Source organism: Odontomachus brunneus, unplaced genomic scaffold (genome assembly GCF_010583005.1).
Source record: "Odontomachus brunneus isolate Ranch 3 - 2012 unplaced genomic scaffold, Obru_v1 Obru_scaffold_021, whole genome shotgun sequence".
Lineage (NCBI taxonomy): Eukaryota > Metazoa > Arthropoda > Insecta > Hymenoptera > Formicidae > Odontomachus > Odontomachus brunneus.
This window is the reverse complement of record NW_022639471.1, coordinates 1,023,111-1,038,827: the sequence shown is the minus strand read 5'-3', so window position 1 is coordinate 1,038,827 and position 15,717 is coordinate 1,023,111. Positions and strand designations below refer to the sequence as shown.

Below are 15,717 nucleotides of genomic sequence, written 5' to 3'. Positions count from 1 at the left end.
ATAGTGGCTACTCTATGAAATATTCAACGCGCCCGCGGGCCACGTCGTCATTGCTTTTGTAGGAACGTAACCGCCACCACCCCGTCGCGTCGCGACGCGTCGCGCTGCGCCTCGCCTCGCCACGCCGGTCTGGTTGTTCGTACGTCCGTTCGTCCATCCATCAGTTCGTCCGTTCGTTCGTCTCGACCGGATGCATTATTTTTCTTCATTTCCCTGGCAACACCGCGTCCTTGCGCGCGCCTACAATGCTGCAACCGATAGCTACAACCGAATGCATAAGCGACGCCTGCGGTATTCAATTCCGCGCGATATTCTTATACGAATTCGCATGCGAATTCGGCCAGGCGGAATTGCAACTCGAAAGGTGGCCGGGAGCTTCGTTTCGATATTAAATGATTCTCAAATAAAGCGCGCGAACTCTCGTGACAGTGAATTACGCGTGTTCCAACGATTGTTAACGAGAGTAAGAAGGGTACACAGCATCCCCGGAAATCCGCTTACGCGAACGCAAACGAATGGTAATGATTGTAATTGAATTTCCAACTGGTGGACGAGACCGACTTTGCGCAGCTCACGCATACCTATTCTTTGCACAAGACGTCTGTTCTTCAAACAGCGGTGCCGGAGGGTCCGCGTGTCGCGAATTAATTCGCCAAATCGGAGAAAATGCACATTTCCCAACGAGGAGGAGATTTCGGACGAGAAGAGGAAGAGAAGGAGGAGGAGGAGTAAACCCGCCTGTGAGGCACGAAGTAATTTTTCTGCTCTTAAAATCGGCGGAAGCTGTATGCACTCCAGACGTCTGAGCACTTGAACGATCTGACATCGTTTTAATGAGACCGCGACAAGGAGAAGGAGAAAAGAATGAGAATAAGACGGAGAGGAAAAACAGAGAGACCGGAAGAAAGGAAGGCAAGAACGGAGAAAAAGGGACGGCAATAAGGAGGCATTACGGCAGCGCGTCGAGTTCGGCCGAATTAGCGGCAGGCTAATAACAAAAAGTCGAATTAAAATAACAATTGCGTCGGGACGCGAGCGAGGACGACGCGAGGGAATTTAAATCCCACTCCGCCTCCTTCCAACTCGTCGCCTCCGCCCCCGCGTATCTCCTCACCCCCGCACCCTTTTTCGCTCATAGACTCGCCGGGATATTTTGAAATTGCAAATTTGCGCCGCGTCCTGTCTCTCTTCCTCCGCCCTCCCGCTCCTACCACCCCTTTATTTTATCTTCCCCCTCTCTCTCACCGTCGCACGAATTTAAATAAAATACGCACCCCATCGATTTGCAGTTTCCCCAGCGGCAGAAGGCGGGGGAGAAGCAGGGGGGAGGGCGGGTATGCCGCGGGCAGGGGCGCCTCTTTATCGTTTTCCGATGGAATCGTATTTGGCGGAACGACAACGCGCATCGATGTGTTCCTCCCTCTCCCCGATCCCTATTCGCCGCGTGCAAACGTCGCGTTCCGTCATATTCGCGGACGAGTGGGCGCTCCGCGTGTGTCGTAACGGCGAGTCGAATCGTCGAGCGATACACTCGAACAATTCGCAAGAGGAGAGCAGTTAACTTGGCGGAGAAGAGCGCTTGGGATTCCGTCGCGACGCTCGTCGACATCCGACGCGTGTCTCGGCACGTGGGCGCCGTGTCATATCGCGAATATAGAATATTATTCACAAAAATGCACTCGTCTCTCCCTCTTTCCTCGTTCTTCCCCTATTCCTCTCACTTTCCATGTCTCTGTCTTTATAATTTATGGAGCAAGCTTTTAGAGCGTTCATTGATTTGATTCAAGGTGGATCGTATGGTGGAATGCATATCGTGAGATTCACTCAGTGTAATTTTCATACACATGCTATAAAAATTAACATACTTATTATGTATACTTATCACTATTGCATTCCATAAATTGGTGTGTATTTGCTGTTGTACTCAATGCAATTGTCACAGAGATTTTTATATAAACATATATTTTTTCTCTTACCATTGCTGTATTAGATTAATCTATATATATGTTTTTCATCAAATTTGTATTGCACTTTTCTTGGCGCTTGACGTCCCAGACGTCGCATAACGAATGAAGAATCTATCTATCTTAAACCTGCACTTTTCTCATCGCACTACACAGCCGCCATAATAGCGGGGACAACTATTTTTCAGAAGTCCTGCCGAAACACTACCGTTTCGTCGGCTGTATTTTGCAATACCATTGATCTCACATGTACAAACGAAACAATCACAACCTGAAGCAATTGGAGGAGCATTAGCAATCTATTTCGTGATACATATTTATTCGTGTCTGAACTGACTATTCTAAACTATTCATACTAATAAATCTTAAGTGAACAATTAAAAAATACGTGATATTTCACATTCTACTGGAATATGTTTAGAGGGATATATCCTAAGGCGATAACAAACGCAATGGTCTGTGTCTTTCTATCTGTCCATCTATCTCCCTCGCTCTCCCTCTGTCGAAACGACTGTGAGATAGTGGAATAGCAGGTCGAATGGCAGCCGGCAGTTCGCGCCGGCGGAAAAAGGGCTCGACACGGCGTGCCCGGCACGTTCTTTCCATCCGAGAAAAGAGAACTCGCGGCACGCTGCTACAGACGATTCGTCCGGAACGCGAGTACACACAGTGCCGCGTTATCGAGCTCCCGCCGTTTCCTCGCCAATTTTCCTCTGGCTGCGCGTCTAGTACGTATACAAAGCATACAGCACTCTGTAGACTACTCGCGGCCCCGTGTAGTCACTCTGCAAGTCGCGTTTCGCAAGCAGCGTTTCTCGGCTGCGTAAACCAGTAGTGACGCGTGCTCTTGCGAGCATCGTCGGATCGTACGCGATCGGATGATCAGTCGCACAATCGATCGACTCGATTGATCCGAACGGTGGCGAAATGTATCCGTATCGGCGATAAATCAATACCACGTCGGGTGATTATCGTCGGGGGCTTGTGTACACTCACGAGTCCCTCTTCCTCTCGCGTTATCGGACTTATTGGATTCCGGGCTTCCTTTGTAAGCTCGTCTCCCGGACGAGCTAGATGGGATAAATGCGGTGGTGGCTGTCAGAAAAGTAGGAAATCCCTCGGGGATGCCGCCGCTTGCGGATGAGAAGAAGCGAGCGAGAGGGCCGGGTAGGAGATGAAGAAGAAGCCGTGGAGAAGTGGAGTGACGAGGGGATGGAGAAGTAGTAAGAGAGCCAGGAGGAGCGAGTAAAAGAAACGAGAGACAAGGGTACAAGGGAGAGAGCAGGACGGCGACGGGGAGGGGGAGGGGGAGCAGTGAATCTTGCGGTAAGAACGGACGGGCCAGTTGGAGGGATGAGAGGGCGAGCGAAGAGGGCAGCATAGAAGGGAGGATAGATTGCCGGTGCCAGGCTTAGGAGCGCTTCCATAGATCATAGAGGGTGCGTTTTGAATAATTTACCGAGGCTATCTGTTTCGCGGGAGCGCGCCTGCGGGACGGGGACCGAAGGACCGACGAGAGAAGAGAGGGTGTCAAGGTTGCGCGGGATCGAGTTTACTCCCAATCACGGGAGAATTCCGATCGGGCAGCGCGCGAACGCCGCCGTCTTTTCGCACGGCGGCGTTCGAACGATGAGAGGGGTGGCGAGATTGGGAAGAAATTATCCGCAGCTTCTTTCGCGATTGAGGGAGCGGCCGGGATTCGATACGAATTCATGAGATGATACGTAATCTCGCCCGAAGCTGGAGAAGTCAATTTACCATGAATTACTGTAGCGTTCATCGAGACATCCGCGGAAAATATAAATTTTGCTAAACACAAAAATTGCCAATTTTATATAAAATCTGTATAAAAATTCTATATAAATTTTTTATATAAAAATTCTAATTTTACTTCTCTCATTTCTTTTTATTATAAATTTATACTGCTGAGTTCATATTTTTATCATCATCAATGTTATCACTAATTTTGCATGTAATAACTTTTTCCTTTTTTTATTATTTATGTTTGTTTTATGTTTGTATTAGTGTTTATTTCCATGAGTTTATATGTGGCACATGTATTATTATCTAACTTGTTCTTTAAAACTTCATACTGCATATACTGCTGTATCCAATCACTTGTTACTATACTGTTACTATACTACTATTCTGTTCTTAGAGAGCTTCTAGAATATAAATAAACATTTTTTTCATTCATTCTCTCTCTTTCTCTCTATTTTTCTATTTCTCTCTCTATTCTCTGCGTCTTTTCCTTTTTATTGTTGATTGTTGTCGCCAAATTCGCGTTGCACACGCCCGTTACACTATTAGCACTGAACCGCGACGTAAACACAAGCAAACGAAACTTCTGGAAGCCCAGCACGAGGCAGATAAGGCACGATCGAACAGCGTCAGGACGCCGGCAACGAGCAAGTGCTCGCCCGGGACGGTTCGCGATTCACCGTCCGCAATAACGTCGCGCACCTTTTGTCCTCTCTTATTACCGCTTCACCTGCGTTTTCGTCGAGAAAGAGATACAAGTGGAGCGCTTCGCCTGTGGAGCGCAATACCGCGCAAAGCTTTCACCGTTCCTTATCTTAATTCGAAAACTTTCGAGTCTCGCGAACGGGACGACATTCGTGCCGACCCGCTTAACGACCCCGTCCTTAGTATACTCCTTGTACGCTCTGCCACAAGAAAATCCCCTGTCTTTATTATTTTTCATTGTTCTCTCATTCGTTATTTAGTCTTCTGGGAAATTCAGTTCACTGAAAGCTGGCGCGGCGTTTCTCGGGGCCTTTGACTGCCTTGATCCACTACTGCATGGTCGACGACGAAGAAGGGAAAGAGAAGGAGAAGGAAGGGAAACCGAATCGCCAACGTACTACGTAGGCCTGTTACGCCCAATGAATGACGCATCAGGCGTGTTACGTGCAGTGCGTTCCGTACCGCGCGAGTGTGCACACGTGTTACCTGCGGTCTCGACGCTGCAGAAGCAACAAGAAGAGGGAAAGAGAGAGCAAGACGCGGATCCTCCTCGGAAACTATGACGTCCAACAACGTCGTGGTATTGTGCGCGTTGCTGTTGTGCGGCGCAATAGGTAAGATTTTTCGGAGCAGGTGAACGCCAGACAAAAGATGGCATGCACCTTACAGGTAGCGTGTTCGCCATCTTGAAAACAAACCTTACAATTGCCCACAGGCAAGTGTAAAAGTTATCTTTAAAGTCAACAGACAATCGTTCGGTCGCTTTTGTGCTCTTTGATGCAATTTGCTCGACGATACGCGGACTTGAATGCCAAAGCGTCGCTGGTCTTGGTGGCATATAAAATGTCGCGAAGAAGAGCACGGAGGAATACAAGTGTGTGCAAAGCCGTAGCAAGCTCGACCGGCACCCTCGACCTAAATCTATTTTTCTGGTTTGTAACGTTACTGAAATTGAAATTCTCTTCAATTGCTCCGATCGCCCTAATTGGACGCTCCGATGTCGTAAGACGACCGGGAAAGACGTGCAAGGAGTTTTCTAGAAATTAATGACTTTTAAAGTAGCATCAGAATTATCTCGCCCGTTCACTCTACTAATTGCTTAATTAAATGTCTGTGACGTCGTTGGGCGACGTTTAACTCAAAGACTGCGATTAACATCATTGTTCTTTTGATTGGAAATACACAGGTACCGAAGCGATACGCTGTTATCAATGCAGCACCGACACCGACCCTAAAGGTGAGGACATTTGCGGTGCTTACACGAAATTCGACAAGGAGAGGAACGTGCCGATCGAGTGTAACAGCGAGGAGTCGAGTATGCCGGGTACCTTCTGCGTGAAGTTGACCGAGCAGAGCCCGCGTGGTTTCATCTGTGAGTATATTCGCTCCGGAGAGTGACATTGTTCAAATTTCTGACACGATTACTCTTCGTTGTCACCAACAGGAGAAAAAAGGATGACATTAAAAACAGGCTGTTTTTGGCCCACTGACGGAACCTCAACTTATAATAGAAAACTATTTCTGGAATCTTTTAAGAATAGAAAATTATTTGTTCACCGGCTTCGGGAAAAGTTATGACAATCGGATCTTATTATTGATTGTTAAAATATCGTTAAAATATTGTTAAATAATCGTTTTTTTAGACGTTTTTTGTATCCTTGATAAGTCTTTAAGATAAAATCAGTTGCACATTTGTGTCTTGAGTGGACAAATAATTGTTATTTCCCAGAAGATCCCAAGAACAATTTCCAATGATTAGTTAAGGTCCGTGTCAGTGGGCCAAACATGGCCTATTTTTAACATCCTCCTTTGTTTAGATCTTATTGCATCCTTCTGTTCTTTATTGTCTTCGATGCATTCGAAATAGTTCAATGTGCAGAAGCCGATCGCGTAGAGCCACAAAGAAAGCGATTAATTTGGCGCGTCCGCGAGACTCGGGACTCGCAAGCTAACGATTAATTCCGCCGATCGATTAATTAATTAAACCGCAATTGTTTAGGGGACGGTAGATGGCGGCAAGTGGTCCGGCGATGCGCCTCTGTCGCCAGCACTGGAGTGACAGGAGTCTGTAACTGGGGCGTCCGTGAGAATGGCGTTTTCTGGCAAGAGTGCTATTGCTCCGAGGACGCATGTAACGCAGCATCCAGCTTGTCGCTCGCCACACTGCTCGTCACGACGTGCGCCGTCGCCACTCGCGCTATTTTACTTTAAGTGAGGGAGATTTGTCAAGTTTACAAGACCACAGACTCTCTTGGCAAGAGCAAGAAGAGGATGAGAGAGAAACGTCGGACGCGATCGCTGGGAATCGTTTATGAAATTCTTCTTAGAGGAAATAGGAGCCGAGTAAGAAAGAGCGAGAGAGCGCGCGCGAAAGAGAGAAAGAAAGAAAGAGCGATTAAGCTTGCGCCTAATTCTGAGAAGGATAGTAGAGATGTATTCTGGGAGGATTTTGGAGTTGGCTTTGCTTTAACGAAATTTTAATTAGAGGGGCCATTACCTCGCGCAGACACTCTCGAATTCCCTTTGCTCGTTAATTTAATTTCCGTTCGGTACACTTTTAAATACACCGGTGCATGAAATTTTATTCCATCTATTATTCAGAAGCGATATCGCATTGCACGCGTAATTGACGCGCCTTCGTTAAGCAGGAATCGACTCCAAAGTTGCCAAAGAATACGCTCTTGTTCACCGAACCCGCCTGTAGATACGCGAAATAATATATCCGTCCATAGAACACACGTTAATTCGTTAATGCGTAGTGTTATATAAGAGCGAGAGTGTGAATCTCAAGCAATATTTCCGTCTGTAATATTAATTCCGTCCGTTTTGCGTCGTTAAAGAGGACCATTATCGCGTTGCGAGAGAGAGCACTGCCGTAATAGATTTGTTAATTGTTACACTCAAAGGAAAGGAGTGGCAAAACGAGTATAAAATAATTTTAATCAGAATATAAAATAATTTTAATCAGGACATAAATAAAATCGACGTTATTACGTTATCATGTTTTTCGATTACCGGCGTTCGTCGTAAATTTCCGAATTTTTGCGTAATTTTATATTTTTCTACATATCAGTGTATAAATTTTAATGCTTGCGTATATTACGCAATTAAAAAAACAAGTTTGTCGCTTAATTAATTTTTACACATTATTTGTATAAAGCGTAAAATGTTATATTATATGAAACATTTTAAATTTAATTTTGTACTTTATTATGTATAAATAAAAAAGAAGTACATTCCTAAGCGTAAATGACGTGCCATGGAAATATTCCACCGACTAGTCCCAAGTAAAAACTGAAATCGACGAGGAGAGCCGTCCGAAAGTATTCAATCGATACGAAATGATACGATCCCGAGTTTTTCGAGCATCGAACGTTTCGCAAATGAGCTCTCGCCCTCTCTCTCACTCTCCTCGAGAGTTCAGTTTGATTCTCTCTTCTTGCATGTCTCGCTTTCCCTCGCGTGAAAATTTCTTTCGTCGTACGGCTTTTTTAGCCGTTCGTTCGTGAATCTTTGAGAAACCATTAGACGCGCTCGCACGTTCTGCGGCGGCATTAACGAGCCGGAAAAAGGCGACGAAAATGAAACCTACTTTTGTCTCTCGACTTGACTAACTTTTTGCGGCACAGGAAGAAAACACGGCCCGTCGGGAGATTAATGTTTTCCGCGGCGCTGATCGCGTCCGTGCGAAATTCTCATTTGAGACTGTTTACGCCTGCTTAAGTGCGGCTTATACGCTATTTCAGTCGCATTTAACGCCACTAGATTACACCCGGCCCGGTCTGGATTTACGGTGCCTGATGTCGCGCTCCTTGTTTTTACGCGCGGTTAAAATTAATGACTGCCCCCGAAGCTTTATTTAGATCTGTCCTAATTTCGATTAACCCGATTATATTTTTCCGCGCGAATAATGAAACGACGTTGGCCTTAATTAGGTAACCTCGCGGCTCTTTTCCCCATTAAAGTGCACCGCCGGAAAAACATATGCCGAAACAAAAATCTGGCCGGCATATTATCATTCAAGCTACCGCTCGCGATTCATCAATCCTGAACGTCGACTGATCCTGATTCTTGCGTTCACAACTTCGATACAAATTTAAAAAATACCAAGTAAAAGAGGACACTCGACCTCAAGCATAAGGTAAGGTTAAAATGCCCGGACACATACATAATCCTGAACATTCTTATTGTTTTGGTCTTTAAATACGAATATTTAAATTTTCAACGTAAAAAATACATATATTGAATATATACTCTCTATATAGTTGAGGATTTAAATATTAGTATTGAAAGACCAAGCTATAATAAAAAAGTCCAGGTTTAAGTATATGTCTGGAAATTGATACTTTTACCTTATGCCTCCGGAAGAACAGAAATCCGTAGAAGAGAAATAAGAAGAAGGGAAGACTGAATACTGAAGAGGAAGAGAACACCGTCGAAGACATATCACGTACCTTAATCCATCATGTCACACGCACGCGTCGCACGCAAATCGAGCGAGATCCTCGAGTCGCGCGCGGATCCTCTCGCAGGAACTTTCGCAGCAACGAGCCGCGTCCTCGACGCTATTATACCCGCAACAGCCGGGGGCTGACGCTGCCGCGGGCACACTTCCGGTATCAAGCGAGGAGGAGCCGCCATCCCTGCCGGCACACCGACGCGCGTCACCGTAAATGCCGGAAATTCGGCGGCCGCGAGTTAATTACGTCACGCCTGTGAGACTATTAATGCCTCAACAGATCCGACGCGCCGTTGTACATGCACAATGGGCTCGGCTATTTAGGCCCTTCTCGTATATACATACATTACGCGTCACCGTCCCGTGCCAACCCTCGTTATACGGCCCGTCGTGATAATTAAGATGGTCGCGTTGAACGTCGTTGGCGACGCTGGTAATACTTCGAGCGAGGTCTTATCGCACGTCCTGATCCCTCCCGAAGCCGCGTAAGACCGCCATTCTGGGAGACGTTTCCTCGGGTACACTATCCGACATAATAGTCTTAACATTTACCTAGTTAGAAAATCGAGAAAGAATTTCTCGATCAGATATAATACATGCTTACATATCTTGACCGTTAAGTATTCTAATATTGTTGCTCTCTCAAAATATTCAATAGTCATGATGCACAAACAGAAATATTACGCGTGATCGAGAAATTCTTGTATAACTAAGAGATATATTCTATAACTTTAAAAACGACATCGTTATGTATCATTGCGTAGATTTTTTGTACTATGAAATAACTGCGCAGCGATACATAACGATATCATTAAACGTTATAGAATAGGCCCCTAAGACTAATAAAGGCTATTATGCCAGGTAGTGCATATCGTGCCGGAAGGACCAATGTAAATTGGGGACGAAACGGATTCAAATTAGCCACCGGGTGAACTGCGATTGATATATGCGAAGAGGAGAGAGAAGAGAGAGAGTGAACTCGGAAATTCGCGTCAAAAGACACGAGCCATGCAATTTAGCGCGATCGTGAGATCAGCGGTTCTTAGCTTCTTTCAATACGACCTAGTAAAAGATATCTTAGATCCGTATTAATAGTCCTTTTTGAGATTTATTTCATTTGAGATGCTCAAATCTGACTTTCAAATTATACCAGAGTTTTTCATTTGATTCATACGATGTTCGTGAAATTATATCGTGTACGAACGTAATACGGACTTTACAGATGTCCTATTTCTTTTAGGTGGCTTTGAATCCTGTATTTTATATATATATATATATATATATATATATATATATATATATATATATATACATATAATACTATAGTTGTTATTTCAAATTTGTCTCGTGTGAGATATTCAGATTTTTACTCAGAATTATATCCAACTTTTCAGTTGAATTATATACATAACATTATATTTGTAATCGTGATTCAACTGAAAGACTCTTATCTAATTCTAAACTCAAATGAGTACCTCATTTGATAGAAATTTCAAGTAATGACTATCAATATTGGATTAAGAGACAATTTTTAGCAATTTGTGCTGTCTGAGATTTTACAAGTGTGAGTTGTTAATAATACAACATAAAAAGTAATGGAGAAAGCTGGATTAGTTCTACGACGAAAATCGTCGTTCTACGCGAGAAATAGCGCGTTTAAAGAAATCATGCGTTACCTCATTCATCGTCCTCGTTAGAAATGCAAAAGGAATCACTCTTAAGATTTCAGCCGAGGGTGATATATTAGCGATTTTCCCGGCTTCATTTTCTACGGCGGACTGGCTCCAAGGCTGCATTCTGGTTGTTATTGCATCACGGCTTGCTTAATTAGCCGTCGCGAGGGCGGAAAGTGCGCAACCTTGGCGCCCCCAACGGCACTTCCTATTTTCATAACGCGTTCCGCTATGCTATAAGAAGGCACGAGAGGATAAGCGAGTTTCGAGAATCTCGGGAGCTTAACTCGTTATATCACCGCGTACAATTTATTTTACGCCTCGGGCTTTTAACTCGAAATAATATTATTGCACGCGTATTTTACCGTGTGATCCTTCGCTCAGCAGTCCCTAAAAGCTTCACGTGCAGCAGTTGGGATGACTTTCGCTAAATTCCGAGATTAAACTAAACTAATCGACGATTAATTCGGCCGGCAGGGTCGCCAACATGTGGAAATAAAACGCAACTTGTTGAAACGAATAAGGAAATTCTCTCATTTTCAACTTTTTTAGAACTTTCTAATATCTAAAATTGTAATTAGTCACTTTGGTTAACATAGACAGAATTATTAATTCTCTGGTTATTAATTGTAATAATTGATAATAATACTGCCAGTTATTAATTGATTAGTTTAATGGAAACTTGGCGGAAGTTACCTTTAGAATGGAAATTTAGATCTTTCAATTTGATATTCTTCAAATTCAATCTTGAGTTCTTTTGAAAGTATTAAATTTTTGCAGTGAATACTTAAAATATACGAAACATTTGAATTAAAAGTTGTGACGTTTAAATACAATTTATCGAGAAGCATAGCCTAGACTAGAGGGCACTGCATCCTTTTTCACTTAGACCCTTTATTGAGTTCCTATAGATGCGCAAATGCGGGGAACTAGACCCGATATATAGTAACACTGCGCCTGGAGATGCGTCGGGATTACAAACAAGTACTTAGGTTAGGTTACGTTTAGTTAGGTTACGGTTAGAGATAGGTTAAGTTAGCAATAGCGGTTGCTGAACGATTCGACGTATCAGGTTGCAGGTTAGCAAGTTCATGTTAGTGATATTTGTTTTTCGCAGTTAAGATTAACTGCTTCGTGATCACCGTGTTGTTTTCTGCTAAACGTTTTCCAGCGCCTTATTGATTCATAACTCATTCAATACGCGGCTGTCGAGCTTTGTAATATGTACCAGAAGTAACTTCAAAGTAAGCGCATGTTACAACGTATAACCTAATTTAATGAAAGAAAAGAAAAGAGAACGTTTGGCGGAAGAGAACGAAGGATGTCTGACCGTAATGTACACCGTGGCGAATTTTCTAGAAGGATATCGCAAATCATGAACATGGTTGCGGATAGCGGACTGACGCGTTTCGAAATGTTGATGCTTGTGGCGAGATTGACCTGTGTCACAGCGATCGGATTTTTCAGCATGAAGTGGATCATGAGTCAGTTGGATCCGACCAACAGCAGTAAAAAGCGAGCTAAGAAAAAGGTTCTTAATCGTTTTGTACAGTCTCCCTGAATCACGTATTATTTTCTATTTGCATGCAAAGTTCTGCTCCATAAGGTGCAATGCACGTGGCCTCGAAGTTGTAGGTAATATTTTCACTCATTATGGAAACAATGTGTGCTTTAGGCTCGCGAACAATTACGTAAATTGGCTGAGACAGACAGTCACGCGCGGTCCTTTGATTTGGAGCAACTAACAGATTATGAGGTAATAATAGCCACTCACCTGGTGGACCCAAACGACATCAAGGTGTCGTGGAACAACATTGCTGGTCTGGAGAACGTCATTCAAGAGCTCAAAGAGACTGTTATATTGCCCATAGAAAGGAAGGAGCTGTTTGAGGATTCCCAGCTAACGCAAGCTCCCAAGGTATCTTAGCTATTGGTTTATCGTTGAAAAAGAAAGAAGTTACAAAGTAGTTCTTAAGATAGATTTAATAATTTAAATTTACTTGTGCATCACTTTCAGGGAGTATTGTTGCATGGCCCACCAGGTTGTGGCAAGACCATGATCGCAAAGGCTACCGCTAAAGAGACAAAGACACGCTTTATAAACCTGGATGTTAGCATCCTTACTGACAAATGGTATGGAGAGAGTCAGAAACTAACTGCTGCTGTTTTCTCTTTAGCAGTAAAGCTGCAGCCTTGCATCGTCTTCATCGATGAGATTGGTATGTAGCAACAGTAATTTTTTTAAATTTGGAAGTAATACCTTTTATTTGTTTTTTCTTGGAAATTTTTATTTTTGTAGAGTAATATATATGATATAATATATAACATGATATATAATAATCACAAATTTAAATACTGGATGTAAGAACATAATCTATTGCAGTTGTTGATAGGTTAGATCTCTCACTCTTCTAACGTACTTTTAAATTCGACAGATTCGTTCTTGAGAGTGCGCAATACGCAAGACCATGAAGCTACGGCGATGATGAAGGCTCAGTTCATGTCCCTATGGGACGGTTTGATAACCGATCCTTCGTGTACGGTAATTATAATGGGAGCCACTAACAGACCTCAGGATTTAGATAGAGCAATTCTGCGGCGTATGCCAGCGACTTTCCACATTGGCTTACCGGTAAGAATATTTAGGATTCGATTAAGAGATTCGTTATCGTAAAATGCACAGAATACGCAACGCTTACACGTCACGATTTACATATGGTCACGTAATGACGAAATATCTGTTTCAGAATGAACAACAACGATTAGACGTGTTGAAGTTAATACTGCGGAACGAACCGATAGCTGATAACGTGGAGATCTCGACTTTGGCAAGGCAAACCGAAGGCTTTTCCGGATCGGATCTACAAGAGCTTTGTCGGAACGCATCCATCTATCGTATTAGAGATTACCTACACACGCAGTACGTATAACTAGGTTTTTCGTAATCGCGCAAATGAGTACAGTTGACTCTTCAGAACTGAAGGATTTTGAAAACATGTATGTTCGTGTCGACGTTTCGTAACGTTGTTCAATTTACAGCGATGGGTCCAGCTCATCGCATGCTGCAGACGAAGAGGAGTATCACGACGCAGTACGGCCCATTACGATGGAGGATCTACTCAAGTCGTTCAAAAACATGCGAATGTCGAAACTGCACACGGGCATATTCGGCGCGGCGAAGCCACCGGAACTAGATTAAAGAAAGAAAAAAAGGAAAAATTGTTCCGATGTATCGTTAGTTGTCTATGAATCCTTCTGACGATTTTTCACGTTGTATTGACTTGCAATGTGAGATTCTATTTTGCGTTGATTTCCTTCCGGTTAGTAAATGTTAGGTTAGTAAATTTTTATCGGCTTTATCCGGAGATATGTTGGAGTAGTTTAAAGAATCATAATTTAGATAGCATTTCAACCATTTCACGATAAAAAGAAAAGACATCGTATAGATAAATTTTTTAATGAGATAAAATGAAGCTATGCTCGATGAGGAATATCGTGACATCAAACTTGCACGATAATAACGTATGACAAAAGAGAGCAAGTTAGGAAAAGAGAGAGAGAGAGAATAATGATATATATTCAGATATTTATGTTTGCGCGAAGAAATCTCAGTTTTCTATGATATTTTAAATGCTATCCTGCATTTATGTTTCTGCAAAATTATTCAATTCAGAATGATATAATTTATTTTGAAATTAGAAATATAATAATATATACGCCCAAAGTCTCTATCATATGCATCGAATGTACAATAGTATTAAATTACGAGAAGAGTTCATTTATTTAGATAGAACGATTTTGAATAATGCTCAGCCTGTGTGATAGGTTGAGCCGATAAAGGAAACGATAAGTTTCGTTTATTGTTAGTTATATCGTTCAGATCGACACAAAAGCGACACGCGTACGGTTTTATGCGTTCGCTCGTTTGAGTCCGGAAATCTGAGGCTCCAGTGTACCTTATTCTTATAACATAATCTTACATGTAACGCATTTGATCGGTTTAAGAAGTGGCACACAAAATGCATTTCCGTCATAAATAAATTAACATTTAAATTAAAAACTGGAACTATAAACTGGAATTATGAAAATTATTTATATTAAAACTAAATTATTGATATGATCTCTCTAGTATTTAATTATTCGAGTATATTTAGATCGCGATATCGTTCGTATATTTTGTACTTTAAATATAGAGAGGCATTTAGGAGGATATAAAGAAAAAAGAAATCTTAAGATATTTTTAAGTCGAACATGTTACATATCGAAAAAGGATTCTTTTGTGTCTCAGTTTCAATTTCAGCTGTAATCACGCGCGTTTTATGTAATACAAATGCACATTGATATATTTTCCTCTTTCTTCCAATCTTCTATTTTTCTTTTCTTTTTACAAGCTGTTACGGACACGACCTTAACATTTATGTGCCATTCGCGATTTTATTTCAGACCGGCGATTATGCCTTAACACTTAGTGCGATTATGATTTTCAATTGTCCGGATATTAAAGAGTACGATTACGAATCGTAATGTACTTAACAATATAAATGTTAAAACATATATGCCGATCTTGTACATATATGTAAAAAAAGCAAAATACACAGTACATTGTTTAATATAGAAGTTATCAAGAAACGCTCATTTCAGACTTTATTCAGCAACAATTAACTTAATTGGGGAATTGCTCCATTGTTATCACTTTAATGCAACATAAAATAAGAAAATATTGAAAGAGCACTGAGATTACGCCAAAAAAAAAAGAATAAATTTGCAAAACATTTCGAGATTAAGCGCCAAAAACAAGTGGATAATATGAAATATGTATATATGTAGTTAATGGAAAACAAAGCAGAGAAATGTGTGACAGTGAACGTGACAAGCATTGAAATAAAAACGGAAGAGAGAGAATCTATAGAATACAATAAGATTTATTTCTCAGATCAAATAGTTTTAAGATAGTAACCCTAGCCAATAACTACAACAACCCGAATGACGACCCTAAGGTTTAGGAGAAAAGTTAGATAGAAAGTTAGAAGAATGATAGCGTCTCGTTTTAGAGACAGGTGTTTGTTTAAAAGGGAGCAGAACTGCGCGCACGCAGTATCAATGCGTCAGTGTAAAACGTACGTGCAAAAGGTACTTTTGTAAAAATCATTTTGCA

General features: G+C 42.2%; 1 protein-coding gene and 1 long non-coding RNA gene across 3 annotated transcripts in view; one reads left to right on the top strand and one right to left on the bottom strand.

The window, feature by feature from the left end:
* The window catches only part of LOC116842135, a 43,474-nt gene extending 32,446 nt beyond the window's left edge, over positions 1-11,028 (bottom strand). For both annotated transcript variants that reach the window (XR_004377678.1, XR_004377679.1), the window contains exons 1-2: positions 10,928-11,028; positions 10,566-10,796 (exon numbers count right to left, since the gene is read on the bottom strand). This is a non-coding gene — a long non-coding RNA (uncharacterized LOC116842135). The remainder of the gene's footprint in view (positions 1-10,565; positions 10,797-10,927) is intronic.
* Positions 1-15,464, top strand: part of LOC116842134 (ATPase family AAA domain-containing protein 1-B-like) — a 188,467-nt gene extending 173,003 nt beyond the window's left edge. The window contains 10 exon segments of the mRNA XM_032810887.1: positions 4,691-5,044; positions 5,617-5,802; positions 6,430-6,619; positions 6,621-6,641; positions 11,922-12,093; positions 12,238-12,480; positions 12,580-12,781; positions 12,998-13,194; positions 13,310-13,482; positions 13,602-15,464. Of these exon segments, the coding sequence (XP_032666778.1) occupies positions 4,990-5,044; positions 5,617-5,802; positions 6,430-6,619; positions 6,621-6,641; positions 11,922-12,093; positions 12,238-12,480; positions 12,580-12,781; positions 12,998-13,194; positions 13,310-13,482; positions 13,602-13,761 (1,599 nt within the window). The 5' untranslated portion in view covers positions 4,691-4,989 and the 3' untranslated portion in view covers positions 13,762-15,464.
* The last annotated feature ends 253 nt before the right edge of the window (positions 15,465-15,717 follow it).